This window comes from Balaenoptera musculus, chromosome X (assembly GCF_009873245.2).
Source record: "Balaenoptera musculus isolate JJ_BM4_2016_0621 chromosome X, mBalMus1.pri.v3, whole genome shotgun sequence".
In the NCBI taxonomy this organism is placed as follows: Eukaryota; Metazoa; Chordata; class Mammalia; order Artiodactyla; family Balaenopteridae; genus Balaenoptera; species Balaenoptera musculus.
The window spans coordinates 20,111,479-20,127,797 of record NC_045806.1 but is presented as its reverse complement, the minus strand read 5'-3'; the positions used below and the strand labels follow the sequence as shown (position 1 = coordinate 20,127,797).

Sequence of the window (16,319 nt, the reverse complement as noted above, 5' to 3'; positions counted from 1 at the left end):
GTGAATAACATTAACTGTGAAGAGAATGAATCTGTAGCTTATGAAGGGTCGGATTAGTTTATTAGCATATATTTCCTCTGAATTGGTAGCTGGTGGGCTTTTTTATTGAAGAGAAATGAAAGGCAGTTATTGGTGAAGCATTGCAGGATAGTGGTTAAACTCGAAGGCTCTGAAGTCAGGCTGACCCCAGCTTATGAAGAATCATAGCCTTGGGCAAGTTACTTAACGTCTGTGAGCTTTGATTTTTTTTCATCTCTAAATCAGGGATGGTTACAGAACATGGAGGGTTGCGAGGATTAAATTTATTTATTCATCCCACAAATATTTATTAAGCACTTATTATGTGCCAAGCACCGTTCCTAGAAAGGTTCTGGGGATACAACAGTCAATGAAACAAAACAGAACAAAAAAAAAGAAAACAACAAAAAAGTAAACTAAATAAGGAAAATAGCCTGTATCTCCATTTAATATTACTATGGAGAAAAATAAAGCAGAAAAGGAACAGGAGGATTTTCTGTTGGGTGGGGTGGGTGGGTGGTTTTCGATTTTAAAGAGGGGGTTTGGGGAAGGCCTCACTGAGATAAGACACGGGAGTACAGACCTGAAGGGAGCCATGTATATTGGGATTAGTGATCCAGGCAGAGGGAATGGCAAGTTCAGAGGTCTTAAGGCGGGTGTGTGGCTGTTTTTCAAGAAACAGCAAAGAGGCCAGTGTATCTGGGACAGGGTGAACAAGGGGGAGGAATTAGGAGAGGAACTCTCACAGTTCATTTTTGCCATGGGTATATGTTGTGCTGCTGCTGGTCTGAAAGCGGAAGGCCTTTTCAGAATTAGAAATTTTAACTTTGGAATAAAGAAACTAGAAAAGGCAAGATATTTCCTCAGACTTTTTGTTTTTAATATAAGACCTTTAAAACTCATCTGGCTGAATCATTGAAGCAGATAAAAACAGATAGAAGATTTATTCTTTGTCTCTGATAAGATCATTGAATTTAATGATTCTGCATCATTTTAAGATTTTCAGGAAATCTGTATCATAACATCAGGACCTTCCAAAAGGTTCAGTTTAGTTGTTTATTTCTTATGTAAAACTAAGGTGTTAACATTATAGTATTGATGATTTCATGTTAGGAAGTAACTTAGTAGAAGATTTGGGGTTTTATTCCCCAATAGAGGCTTTTCCTAGAATTCTCACTGGATCCAATCTCTAAAGGCTAGGGAAGCTGTTTTCCATGACATCACTCTTGGACTACTTTTACTTGTAGTGAGGAATAAGCAGAGGAGCATTAAATTAAAATCTTCTGATGAAAAAATAGCATTGAAACAGGAGTGGCTTTTTCTTATAAGGTTTCTTTTATTATAGGATGACTAAATGCTAAACATACCTGAAAAGTGAAGTAATTTAGATATTAGGTGCCAACCGGGAGGCTGGAGGACCCAGAGCCTTTCTAAAAGCTTAGTTAATGGTCATTTGCAGTTTGGTACTGAGTTATAAAAACATTTTGATGGACAAGAAAGAATTTCCAGTACTAAACAAATTAGTTAACTTATGCAGCCTTTCCTCTAGTATTAGAATTAGTTGTTTCTCAATTTGAGTAGTATATCTCAGGGTAAAATGACTGCTAATAGAGCTAATAAAGTTAGTCTGTTTTTGGAATTTCTTTCCTTTTAGATTGAGAAGTTGGTTGCTTTGAGATTGTTGAATAAAAGATTTTTACTTTACAGGTTACAGAAATTGTGAGAAATTTTACGATTCAGGAATTAATTCTATTTTTATCCGTAGTAAGCTTTGCATTTTCTTTTTAGTGTGCAAGTATGGCATTTTCTGCATAGGCATCAACGTTGGTAGGCTAACAGTTTGAGGATGAAGGTAGTATGAAATAATTCAAAGTTTTCATTGGAGATACGTATATCAACCTCTGAGAATCTAGCTTTGTACTGAATAAATTAGGGTTTAGTATGAATTTTCAAGCAGCTGTAGGAGGAATGTGAAAGCATTAAGTTATTGCTTATGGCATAAACATGGAGGTTAGTTAATTTTGAAATATCTTCTACTTAATTGCCCAGAATTTTGCCCTCCAATCAGAATGACAGCCTTCTAACTGAAAAGGAAGCATTTAATTTCTTTGCCTTTAATTTCCTGTCCAATTTTACCCCCATCAGACTTCTTTCTTTACTGGTCACTAGAGAGTTTGAACTGTTAGAAATTTCTGTGATACAAATAGCAGTAATGGTCTTCCAGGGCAGAGGTAGGAAGAGGTTGCTTTGTGTATGTGTGTGTTGTTATTTATCTCTTGTACAGTCAGTGGTACTTAAACTTTTTGGTCTCAGAACATCATTATACTCTTAAAAATTACTGGGATCTCAAAGAGCTTTTGTTTATGTGGGTTGTGTCTATTTATATTGACCATATTAGAAATTAAAATTGGAAAGTTCAAAAAAAATACTTGTAATTCATTCTGAAAAAACCCCATTACCTGTTAATCTAAATAACATTTTTTAATGAAAAATAACTATTTTCCAAAACAACAAAAAACTTGGTGAGAAGAATGGCATCGTTTTACATTTTTGCAAATCTCTTTAATGTCTGGCTTAATAAAAGACAATAGGCTTCTTATTGGCTTCTGCATTCATATCACATGTAGTATCTGGAAAACACTGAGAGAAAGAAAGTAAAAAAGAAAAATCGCTTTTAAAATTATTATTATGAAAATTGTTTTGATCTCGCGAAGTTCTCTTAGGGGACTAAGGCCCCAGTTATACCTGGACCACACTTTGAGAAATGCTATACCAGTCATTCTCATGCGCAGAAAATGTGAGGCTTTCTTTTTTCTTTAGTCAGTGCCAAGTTTATGGAACAGGACAAACTCCAGTATTTTCTTTCCTCGTAGTATCAGTATGCCTTATCATTTAGTTTAAGTTGGTTCCTCTTTTGAAAAACCTTACCGTTTGAAATTCTGAAGGCCAAGTGTAGAATACAGAAGTGTAGAAGGCCAAGGGTATACAGGTTTATAAACCATGATTTCTCTTAACCTGATGATGTGTTTTGAAAAGTTAGGATAATAATTTTTGTACCTTGAGCATTTTGTATGTCAGTAAGTATCTTTTCTCAAAGCCCCTTAGCAGATTATTTTTCTCCAGCCCTCATCGATTTATAGTTATTTTTGTCTACTTTTACAGTGATTAGTTCTTATAATTATTAATTTATTCCTTAAGTTCCTATAATTCTCTATCTTACACTTAAGATTTTGTATATTTTTCTTTTTGTATTCTTCTTACACGTACCTTTTTCTTGTTATTTATTTTATTTGCTTACATGTGTGTTTTTGTGTTATTTTTGTTTTATTTTAATCTAAGCCTCACTTTTTTTTCTTTTCTTTATAGCTTCCAGGGTATGGATTGTGAACAAGTTGGCTTTGTTTCACATGTTCATTTGTAAGTTTGGTTTTTTGACACCTTAAACATTTATGTTATAGATCTGTGCTGTCCGATAGACTATAATGCAAGCCACAATATGTAATTTAAATTTTTCTCATAGCAGCAGCTTTAAAAAGTAAAAAACAGATGAGATTAATTTTAATGTTTTATTTAACTCAGTATATCCAAAATATTACTTCAGCATGTAATCAGTATTAAAAATTTGTATAATGAGATATTTTACTTTTTTTTTTTTTTAAGTCTTCAAAATCTGGTGTTCATTTTACACTTAAAGCACATCTCAATTTGGTCTAACCATATTTCAAGTGTTCAAAAGCCCCATGGGTAGTGGCTTTCATATTGAACAGCACAGATACAAAGAGTAGTTACTCTTGTTAGGGCAGAAAAGCCTAAGGAGCCCAGAAAAGCTAGAAAATTATACTTGTGTGAAGAGAAAAAATGGAAAACAATGCCATTGCAAATGAGGTCCAGTGTTTTGACTACCAGTACATCTCCTGATCTCTTATAAACTTGCATTGTGATAAACCTTAGGGAGGTATGGCGTCTGTAGAGGGAAGTTTGAAGGGTGTTAAGTTCCTGTGGTTCTGTGGGTGATAAGGAGCATTAGGTAAGAGTTGGACAGGGAAGGCAGCATTGATTGACCTCTGGTGGGGTGCCTCCCTCTGGGCTAGACATTTAACTTACGTCAGTTTATTTGATCATCACCCCAACTCAGTAATAATAGATGATGATGATTCCTAATATATGGATGGAAACTGAGGTCAGGAAGTTAAATTTTTCCAGGTCACACCGATGGTAAGTACTAAAAGCGCTCTGATTTCAAAGATTTTGCTCTTCCTAACCACACTATTTTGTACTTCTTGCAAATGTAGTCTTAACTCTATTTCTAACTAGTTGTATGACTTGGAAGAAAAATTTCACCTGTGGACATTAGTATCTTCATCTCTCAAGTTAGAGTTGGCCTGGGTCCTAAGAGACTTTACGGAGAAAATGAGCTGGGGTTTGAAGTGCTGTTGCTAAGGAGAAGGGTTTCTCCAGAATTAACTAGACTATTAAAGGGTCAGGTTTATTTTATTGGTTCCAGTAGCACCAAGTGAAGGGGCATAATAATAATAAGCCCTAACGTTATGGTGTACTTAAGGGCCATATACTGTTTGAAGTCGTTATGTGTATTAACTCGTTTAGTCCTCACAGCCAACTGTGAGGTAGATTCTACTAATATTAGAATCCCCTTTTTACACATAAGGACATGAGAACGCAGAGAGGCTAAGTAGCTTGCCCCGAGGTCACAGAGCTAAGAAGCGGTAGAACCAGGATTCAAACACAGGCATCTGACTCCATACCTGTACTCGTAACTCACTACCATTTACAGACTATATCATGTTGGTCAGTTAATCACTGAGTATCATCTTCTACTTACATACATGCTTCCTATAAAAGTGTAAGATACTGCTGCTTCTCTAAAGCTGTCTTATTGATAGATGCACCAAGCTTTTTCATGTACAAAAAAAATTACTGCAAATTTCCCAGCTATTACAAATTAGTTTTAGAAGAACTTTAGATCAGATAAACTTCAGAAATGCATTACTAAGACTTTAAAAATAGCTATAGTTTATTTACTTTGCATATCTTTATAAGTGCTTTACACATCTGTAAAATCATATAAAAAGTAGAATAAATAAGAGTTTTATGACTAAAAATTTTTAGAGATCATCGTGTTGAATGCTTTTATTTTATAGGTGCAGAGATAAGGCCAAGAAAGTTTGAGTAACTTACTCAAAGTATAGCTATTTCTGCTCTAAAACTGTATTAGTTAGGGACCTTGGTTATACGTAGGAAAAACCCACCTGAGGTAGTAAGGGGAGGATCTATTCTGAGCATGTAAAGATTTCTCTCAGCACCCATGGGTAGGAATAGAGCTGGGCCTAGGAAGTGGAAAAATGAAGGAGTTAGGGAGCACTCCCTGTCCTCTCGTCTTGGCTTTCCTCTTCTTTCTCAGTTGACTGGCTTTCTCTGATACTCAGCCCACATGGCAGGCAGAAGTTGGTGCCCACAACTGCTCTTTGACATGTTCTAGTTCCAGTCATACATAGTCAGTGCACGTCTCTTTTTCTCTTTCTCTCCTCTTCTTTCTAAATTCTTGACACAAGAGCGTTCATCTTGATTCATATTTCCCACCCCAATCTGACCATATGTAACAGGACAAGATCACAGGGTGGATGCCTGTCTGCTAGGAATCCCACTTGGTGGGCTGGGTGCCCAGAGGAGAGTGGGTGCTCTCCTTACATCTTTAGGGTCTTTTGCCTCACAGCTTATCAATCCTCCTCATTCCCCGCCCCCACCCCCGGCTTCTTTGCCCTATGATGTTACCACCATATTAAGTATCTGGAACCTAGGTTACTCTTTTTGAAAAAGCATAGTATCTCCTTTAAAAACTTTCATTTAGATGGAATCTTTGTCCGAAAGGTGAATATTAGCTGTTTGAGACCATGTCACATAGTGATAACTGTTGAATAGAGAGGGTTACTTTGACAAGAAGTGAAATGTATGGTATTTTAGGCACTGTCAAAATAACAGATTAATGAAACAAAGCAGTTTCCTCTCAAGTATATGAATGCTGATGTCCAACCTTCTACTATTAAATCCACATTAACTGTGACCAGTAAATCTCGATGAGTCAGAGTGATAGTTGGTGTCCTTAATGATCCTGAGAAAGATAATGAAATATCAAAAATTTCATCCAGTTTAATTTGTTTTTTATTCTAATTATTTTGAAAATTGATAGTGTGATGTTGATAGCCTTCTACAAACCAGAATATTTGATTATTCAGATATGTTCCTTTTGTTCACAGTATGCATTTGTGTACATGTGCCTTATATCACTTGGAAAATTCTAAGTTCATTCATTTTACCTTTAAAAATAATTCAGGAAATAAGATCTGATAGCTTACTTTAGTCTTGAATGTGTTAGTAAAGTAGTTCTGCCAAGCATTGATTACAGTGTCTAAAATATTTTATATCTATTTTCCAAATTATAGACAGCCCTCTTGTGTTCTACCTTTCCAAAATGGAAGTATATAGCTTTTGGATTAATGGAGTGCTAATAAAAATTTTGATATTAATTTCATCTTGTGCATACTTTGCTGTCTTAGGTAAGTGAACATATTATGTGGGATAATCAGTAAGACTTACAGGTAAGTTAAGGACAAAGGGGGAGAAAGAGGCACCTAGAATGCCTCTTGATAAGACGGGGAATACAAAAGAAAGAACTGATTGGGGAGAGAGTAGAATTATGATTCTGTTTAGACACAATTTTGAAATCCCTGTGGGGCACCCAGAGGTATCTAACAGGAGATTTGCTATGTATAGTACTAGTGTAAGGATAGAGATTGGGACAGTGATGGTGAAGGCACTGATAAAGGTAGGTATTAGTAGAAACCATGGGTTTAGATGAGATCGTTGAGGGAAATACAGTGTTTAGATGAGAGGAGAAAAGGTGCAAAAATAGAATCCTGGGGAACACCAGTGTTTAAGGGATAGCTCTCTTAGATAAAAATCCACCTTCTATTGCTCCTGGTTACTTATCATATACACATATCCTGATCTCTCTCTCTCCCCTCCATATTCACGGATGACTGTGGTACCTGGCTAAGAGTCATTTTCTCCACCTCTTCAATGTTCACATAAGACCACTTATCCAAAAACTGAGAGGCAAAGTTCCCTGACCACCTAAACTCTTATAACCTCCCCCCCTTGCTCCATTTTTATTTTTTTTTTAAAGAAAGCCACGTGGAGAGGGCTGTCTTTTTTTTTAAAATTAATTTATTTTATTATTTATTTTTGGCTGTGTTGGGTCTTCGTTTCTGTGCGAGGGCTTTCTCTAGTTGTGGCAAGCGGGGGCTACTCACCATCACGGCCTCTCCTGTTGCGGAGCACAGGCTCCAGACGCACAGGCTCAGTAGTTGTGGCTCACGGGCCCAGTTGCTCCGCGGCATGTGGGATCTTCCCAGACCAGGGCTCGAACCCGTGTCCCCTTACATTAGCAGGCAGACTGTCAACCACTGTGCCACCAGGGGAGCGCCCTCTTGCTCCATTTTAAAACCTTATTCTCAAACCTGCTGGGCCTTGCCACAATCAGGAACTGATCCACACCTGAAATCTTTAACTGTCGGCTTCCCAGTCTCCAGCTTAATCTCCTCTCTTTTCATTTGGTCTATCATCTCCAAACTTTACCTCTGTCCTTCTCCAGCTTAGACCTTCCTTCCTTTCCCTGATTGAGTGTTTGGGTGGACCACGAGCCCTACAGCAAAGCAGCTGGCACCACAGTCACTGCTGGCACCTGCTCTATCTCCTTCTTCAGGGAGGCCATCCTGGCAGCCTCACCACTCTATTACCAGTGCCTTCCCCTTTGTTAACCAAAAGAAGAGCACCTCTGTGCGCGAGGCATTACGTTAGATATAGCGGTATATGCCTTTCAGGAATCCCCTCTGCCATATTTTAGAAAAAGGACAGTAGAAAGCTAAGAGAAGGCTTATTAGAAGGTAGGTCGTAAGCTATAGAAGAGCATTTTGTTCTAAGAAGAACATAGAAGAGGGTTGTTTTGTTTTTTGTTTTTAAATCAGAAAGCAGAGAAAACTTTCTGTGACCGGCATGAGCCTGTAAGGGAGTTTGTTTACACTGAAGCAAGGTTCCACAGGGCACAGTGGAAAGGGTTGGGAGGGAATTCGTGGATGGGAGGATGTGTCATTGTGGAGGAAGCTTGGAGCTGTGTGAGGATGAGAGTTGAGGAGAGGATAGATAGTTGGCCTGGGGGGGTTGTGTGGAAAGAAAATTACTTTGCTTCATAAACAGTCTAGTAGACTGAATTAGTTTATTCTGCTTAAGAGATCTAATTATAATCCCACTATTTGGCTTCATTTCTCTGATATGCAGAAATGTGGTTTAATTTCCTTTAAAAATTATGTATTTATGTTTTAAATATATAAACAATACATGGTCATTGTTTTTAAAAATAAGGTTAATGAGGTAAGTAAGAAGGAAAAGATAAACCTCAAAATTTCTTGAAGTCCCACTACCCCAGGGACATCATTTTGGTATATATTCCTCCAAACTTTTTCTCATCGAAACATATATATATATATATATATATATATATATATATATATATATATATATATATATATATGTATATTTAATTTTTGAAAATATACTGAGTATACTGCAGTTGCCTGCTTTTTTTTCCCACATAACAACAATACCTAGTAAATATTATTTCTTAGAATAGGTAGATTGCTGCCATCATTTTTAGTTGTTAAAGTAATCCATTGTAGGACTGTACCGTATTTATTTCTATTGGGCTTTTGAATACTTTCCAGTTTTTTATTATAAATAAGGTTAGAAAGAAAACCTGTGTGTGTGCAAGTTGGCATATGTATCTGATTATTTCCTTTGGGTAAGTTTCTAGGAGTTTTCAAGGTCAACAGTGTACTTTTTGGTTTAATTTCTTTCTTATCTCTTTTTCTCCTGATTTAGTATTTGGCTGAGAAATCCTTTTTGGATAATTTGGGGACGTGTTTAAATATATTTGGTAAACAGTGTAAAATCACTGGGATAGGCATATATTTGTAAGTTAACAATTTACCATTGTTGAATAGATATTTAATAGATTTTTTCCCCCCAGGTAGGGAAGCCAAAAATATTAGCCCACAAACCTTTAAGTTGTTTTCTCCCAAAGGGTTTGTACATGTAGGACTTAGGCAGTGGAATTGAGATAATTATAAAAACTTTTTAAGCTCTAAGTTAATAATGTCTTCAGAATGCATGGAAATGATTAACACAGTTTTCTTTGATTACTTTTTTTCCAGGTGATTCATGGCAGGGGACGTGGAAGGATTCTGTTCCTCCATCCATGACACCAGTGTCTCTGCTGGGTTCAGAGCACTGTATGAGGAGGGATTGCTTCTTGATGTCACTCTGGTTATTGAAGATCATCAGTTCCAGGCCCATAAAGCACTCTTGGCCACCCAGAGTGATTACTTCAGAATTATGTTTACCGCAGACATGAGGGAGCGAGATCAGGACAAAATTCATTTAAAAGGTCTAACTGCTACCGGTTTCAGCCATGTCCTTCAGTTTATGTACTATGGAACTATAGAACTGAGTATGAGTACTGTTCATGAGATTCTTCAGGCTGCCATGTATGTTCAACTTATAGAAGTGGTGAAGTTCTGCTGCTCTTTTCTATTAGCAAAAATCTGCTTAGAAAACTGTGCAGAAATTATGAGACTCTTAGATGATTTCGGTGTAAACATCGAGGGAGTCAGGGAGAAGTTGGACGCCTTTCTGCTAGACAACTTTGTACCACTCATGTCCAGGCCTGACTTCCTGTCTTATCTGAGCTTTGAGAAGCTCATGTCTTACTTGGATAATGATCATCTGAGCAGGTTCCCAGAGATAGAGCTGTACGAGGCTGTGCAGTCTTGGCTGCGGCATGATAGAAGACGCTGGAGACATACCGATACCATCATTCAGAACATCAGGTTTTGTTTGATGACCCCATCCAGTGTTTTTGAGAAGGTTGGTGCATTTGAAAGCAATAGACAGGACTCATCGTTTAGCTAATAAGGCAGTATGTCTTTATAGATAAGATTCTCAGGCTTGGTCAGGAGCCAGAAAGAATGAATAGTTTTTAAGAATAGTTATGTGTAAGAAGTCTAATTTGTTGTAGCTTGTGTATTTAGGTTTTTTAAAGCACATTTTGTGGGTGAAAGATGGACCAGGTAGGTGGTAGAATAGTTTCATTTTGAAAGTACTTTTAAAGTTGAAGCATAATTATTTAACCCCAAATATTATAAGTTTGCTTTAGCTTCTCTTTCTTTTCACAGAGTAATTAAATTTGAACTGGGTCCGTCTAGCTCTCTTTTTAAAAATGAATTTAAGTGATACATGCTGAAATTAGAGTTGAGAGGAGTTTTGTAGTTCTGAATGATAAGTATTAACACAATTTCGTATTCCTCTAAAATGTAGTGAGGAAACATAAAATAGCTCTTGAAAACCAGTAGGCCCTGGTGGTGATCTTCTTCCCTACTCTTGCCTAGTTCTGCGCCTCCCCGTCCTTCTCCCCCACCCCCCTTCACTGTGAATACTAACTGAATTTAATCATGAAAACATATGTTTGTCTAAAACCGTTGTTTTTTGGCATTTCTAAACAAATAGACTATAGATCCTCTATCTACATTGATCAAACATCCCTGTGCACATTTTACCATGTAATAGTTCTGCTGTCTTAAAATTGTCTTTCTCCAAAACAGCCTTGGCCTTTTTGCATGTAAGCATTTTTCATTTTTTATATCAGAGTCTCAGTTGTGATGCTCTCTTGCCCAAAGGAGAGAAAGCAGTTTCAGTAATTGCTTAACTTAATTGGTTTCTAATCACATGGTTACCTCTGGCGCGCTGTTTACTTCTTGCATCTTTTCTTCTTTCTGGAAAGCTCACTTAAAGCTTTGGTCGACACCCTTCATGTTAGGTGGTTCCTCAGCTTTAGTTACCAGACCTGGTGATAAAAATATAATATTTGCAAAGGAGGGTTGTTTACACCATTTGAAAAATAAACAAATTTGCGCCTTCGAATAACACTCAGCAGCCTGGCATGTCTTTTTTTTTCCTCTCTGAAATGCTGTGAAATATCATTAACTTAAAACTTTTACTAGATAACTCAGTTTTGTGGGATTTTATCTTTATTCTCAGAATGTACTGATATGACAGAAATAATTGAAACTGAAGAATACATTTCTTAATTATTTTTTGTTCAGTGATAATCAGCCCCACATCAACAATGTAAATAATTTTTCTCTGATGTTTTGATTTTTTTCCTTACTATTGTTTTTATTGCTCTCTTTTCCTGGGGAATCCTGTTTTGTCTTTACATGTTAGATGGAAATGCTTTCCCACTATTAAAGCAAACAAACCCCCCTCAACTTCAGTCTAGATGGAAGTGCTCATGAAATAGAGAATAAAATTTTCCCTCTTGTAGGACATTATGATGGATAATTGATAGCAGTAAATGATTAAGTGCTGAGCTGCAGAGCCTTTTTATATTCCAACTATCAGTTCAGGGTGGTCAGTAGTGACAGTGGCTGGAAGTTAATGCCATCAGGTAATTTTGTAGGGTTTTTTTTTTTTCCATCATCTTCTTTCTTTCTTTCTTTCTTTTTTTTTTTTGGCCGCACTGCGTGGCTTGCGGGATCTTAATTCCCCGACCAGGGATCGAAGCATGGAGTCCTAACCACTGGACCGCCAGGGAACTCCCAATTTTGTAAATGATATAAAACATCACTTGTACCTTCTGATGGTTCTGTTTGCATATATAGCGTAGGATGTGGTTATTACTTATTGGCCAGGTATTGGGAATCTCATCAGAATAAAAATGTTGTTAAGGCTTCCTTCTTGAATTAATTTCTTACGAAAACTTAATAAGGCCCTGGCTACAGAGAAATCTTTCTGTTTTTTATAATATAAATCTTCCAGTTTTATTTGTGATACTGGTAAGGTAAATGGAAGGGAAGGTAGTCGGTGATTCTTGTCTTAGCAGTGTGTGAGAGATAATGTTTATCAAAGGAATGTGTTGTAAAACACTAAGTTAAGCAGATTTGAGACCTTACCTCTAGAAATTAAACTTCAGAATCTAAAGTGGAAAATTTGGTTGGGAAATAAGAATTTGGACTGTTTTACACCATACTGTTTTGAGCTCCTTGAAAATAGGGCCCATCTATTTTTCCTGTACTCAGCACTCTGCAGGTCTCAAACAAGGCCATTTTAAAACCATTATATATGCATGGAACCAGAAAGGGCACAGAAATAAAGACATAGTACATCTGTGCTGGTCCTTTTTTAGTATGAGAATCTACATGGGGAAAAGTGTAGGCAGTTTTGATTTGTGGTTTTATCCTATTTGCTGAAATTTAGAAAAATGGAATGTTAATATGCACTTTTTATTTTTAGCTTTCAATTTTTAAAAACTGTCTATTAGACTTTGTAAACATACAAAAAAGCTGAAGGAACAGTAGAATGATCACCCATAAACATATCTTGTAGGTTAATAGTTGTTGTCATTTTGCCACCCTGGTTTTAGATAGAGAGGAGAGTGTGTGTGCCTTTATGTAAAATTTTTGTTTTTTGCTAAACCATTTTAAAGAAAGTTGTAGATGTGACGTTTCCTCCTTAACTACTTCAGCAAGCATCTTATCTCCCAAGAGTGAGGAAATTCTACATAACCATAATACCATTATTGAAATTAACAGTCATTCCTTAATATCGTGTAATATCCACTTCATTTTCTGATTTTCTCAGTTGTCCCAAAAATGTCTTTTTTAAGCTGTTTCTTAAAGATTTAATCAAGGTTCATACAGCACATTGGTTATTATGTCTCTCTTTTAATCTGAAATTGTCTCTCCTTTTTCTCATTTATGATGAGGATGCTGAAACATACAAAAAGTTGAAAGAATAGTATAATGAATACCTATATAGCTATCACCTAGATTCAAGAACCGTTAACATTTTACCATATTTTCTTTATGTAGATTTTTTTTCCTTTGCTGAACGTTTGAAAATAAGTTGAAAACATCATGACATCTCGTCCCTTAATACTTATTAACATGCCTCTCCTAAGAATAAGGACTTTTTCCTACCCAGGTTCAATACCATTCCACCCAGGAAAATTAACAATAAGACCCTGATATCATCTAACAGCTAGTTCATATTCAGAGTTGTCCCCCAAATGCCCTAGAATCCAGTCATGGTTTACACATTGCTTTTGGTTATCATGTCTGTTTAATCTTTCTTAAAGAATCTAAAACAGTCCCCCACTTTTGTTTTTTTTTAGAAAGATCAGATTACCGATTGTCCTAGTGTGTCCCCACATTCTGGATTTATCAGATTATTTCCTTGTGTTGGTGTTAACTTAGTTCTTCTCTTCCTTATATTTCCTGTTAACACACCTACTTTTTAGCATCGTGTATTTTCAGGAACAATTAGAGGAAAATATTGTTGTAATGCCAGATAAAGTCTTGGAAAACCACTTAGCAACTCTGATCAAACTTAGAATTTGCCATTCTTTTTTTATTAGGAGGCTAAGTAGCCCAATCCCATGACTAAAATCATCAAGGACTTTATTCACAGTACTCTGCATTAGGTTCCTTTCAGATTCATAAAATTTCCCCCCCTTTTAAAAAAAATTTGGAGCCCTTCCATTCAATTTATTGGAATTAAAACTAGCTAAAGTGTCAAAATTAAAAGATTATTCTTTTTATTAAAAAAGTAGTGTATCTCTAGAACCATGCTATTCAATACAGTCACTGCTTGTGGCATTTGAATACTTGAAATGTGACAAGTCTGATTTGAGATTTCAAAGGTTAAGATGACAAAAAGGATATAAATTACCTCATTACTAACTTTTATATTGATTATATGTTGAAATGATATTTTGGATATATTGGGCTAAAATACATTATTAAAGTCAATTTCACCTTTTTGCTTTTTAAACTATGGCCACTAAAAAGTGTAAAAATTACATCTTTGGCTCACATTTGTGGCTCAGATTATATTTCTGTTGCACAGCACTGCTCTACAAGTTCAGGGAGTAAGTTGTGCTCTAGAAACTCTAAATATGCATACATTAAACAGCCTTTCTCACTTATTTAACCCTCTCCTGGATCCTTAGCCTTTAGAAATGTTCTGTACAGTTTAGTGTTAAGTGAACCTTCCTACTTAACTATTCTGTGGAATGGCTGCTGAAGATAACTTAAGTATAGCATCTCTTTGTCAGAATCCTTTCCCTGGCCTCAGGAAAATAAAAAGTGATTGAACAAAGCTTCGTGAAGAAACCTTTAGAGATTTTAATTCTTCCTTTGGTAGTAACGATCAGATCTGAGCAATGGCTTTGTAAGGGGCCATTCTGCCTCTCCCTAAGGAATAGCCCCCACTGATTCCAGGGACCCGAAACATGCCCTCTAGCTGTGCCAAAATCTTTGGGTTTATTCTTCTGCAGTATCTTTTCCCCTAGTCGTCTACTGGATTTTCTCCCCAGCTGAAAACAGACTGTCTTAACTTTTGTACTGACTCTGTGGGACAGGATCATCACCCAAGAGACCAAGACTTCCAGATTTCCTCACCAAGTTCCTTAGAGGCAGTGATTCTACTTATCTGAACACCTTACACTTAGATGCCAGGCCTTGCACCGAGTGCTCTACACATAGGTAGAGTCTACAGGTTATCTCTGTTTTGTAGCTAAGAAAACAGGCTCAGAAAAGTTAGGAGTCGTATACCAGAGTAAGTGGCACTGTCCAGACTGGAACCCGGGTCTGCTTGCTTCTCAGTCCAAGCTACTAGAGTAGGGAGAGGACCCTCATGTGCAGGAAGCATGTAGTTAACCCCGTGGCCCTGCTTGGGTGGTTTAGAAGTTGTTACAGAGTTGTGAAAATTCTAACATGTTTGCATGAACGAAACATAGCCTAAGAATTTTAATGGCACTGAAAAAAGTGTAAGATGTGGGAACACTTTAAGGTGTGAAAGCAGAATTCTGGAGTTTTCACTGTATAATCGAGGAAAGCTGAAAATAAATGTAAGGATCTTGTCCTTTTGACATGGTTAGGAATATGATTCATTTTAACTATAGTCCATTCTCAGTTTTAATACTAGACTTCAATCTCAGTTTTTACGTAATGCAAATGTCTGTGTCATGTATTTTTACTAACTCTAATGGTCTTTGCATCTGTTAACAGAGATAAGGCCTGACATTTGTCATTCTGAATTTCAGTGATGTGGAGATTTAAATAGTTTAAACTTTGCTCTCTTTGGTCTTTTGGTTTTTAAAAAACAATTATTGCTTTATTGAAAACATTTTATTAAGTAAATGTATATTTGGCAAAATGCCTCTTTTACTTTTTTGTACAGAAAAGACCTTTTTAGCAAAATTGTTAAATTATTCATTAAAATACCCATATGTTGATTTTTTAGTAAAGTGACATTTTAATATTTTTGAACCCAGGGCATCTTCAGTATCATAAATATGCGTTAAGGTAAGATTTAGCATACCAGTGATCCCCTTAGAAATTATATTAATCATAATCATAAGATCTTACAGTTTTTCAAAAGGAAAGAAAATTATTTTTTAAGGAATCAGATTATATAGATGAATTCTGCTTTATTCCAAATATTTTGTTTTATAAACTAGCTCATGATATTCAGATACCCTAATGTGCTTTTTCCCCCCCCTAACCTGTTAAATGTAATTCACCATATCCCCCCAAATTAGGTTTATTTAACTTTTGAAGAGCAAAGCTAATGTTTTAATGAGAAAAGATGTTAATTCTCCTTCACTGAGAATATATTTGGATTTAGCAAATCATATCCGCATTTTATAAAAGTTTGTTGTTATAAGGATATTTACAGCCTTGAGATAATTTTGATAGTCCATTGAAAAAAGATAAGTTCATTACTAGTGAATATTAATCCTAGGATCAGAGTGAAAATGCTTCAGAAAGGCTAACACTTTTTTTTTTAATGTCTTTTACTTAAGGACCAGAATTTGTGGCTTTAAAAGCTACAGTTTAAAATGGGGTAAGATGTCCTGGACTCACCTTGGAACTGATAGAATTTAAGGATTACAAATTAAGTATCCAAGTATACCTTACTAAGACCCTTAGTACCTTCCTAAGAACGTGGTAGCTCTCAGAACTGGTCTTCACAAAGCACTGATAATCTTCCAAATATTTCTCTATCAGCATAGTTGGTTTATATAGCATTAACAATGGACTATGACACATAAGGAAATTTATTCTTAATGTGTCGTCCTTGGGTGGTGCGATATTTTGGTTGAGGCACAA

The 16,319-nt window shown here is 36.2% G+C and overlaps 1 protein-coding gene across 3 annotated transcripts in view; it reads left to right on the top strand.

The window, feature by feature from the left end:
* Positions 1–16,319, top strand: part of KLHL15 (kelch like family member 15) — a 28,390-nt gene that overhangs the window by 2,847 nt on the left and 9,224 nt on the right. For 2 of the 3 annotated variants that reach the window (XM_036840753.1, XM_036840751.1), the window contains 2 exons: positions 3,385–3,435; positions 9,303–10,014. In XM_036840753.1, coding sequence (XP_036696648.1) covers positions 9,310–10,014 — 705 coding nt within the window. In that variant the 5' untranslated portion in view covers positions 3,385–3,435; positions 9,303–9,309. The remainder of the gene's footprint in view (positions 1–3,384; positions 3,436–9,302; positions 10,015–16,319) is intronic. The other variant, XM_036840752.1, reaches the window with a different exon arrangement.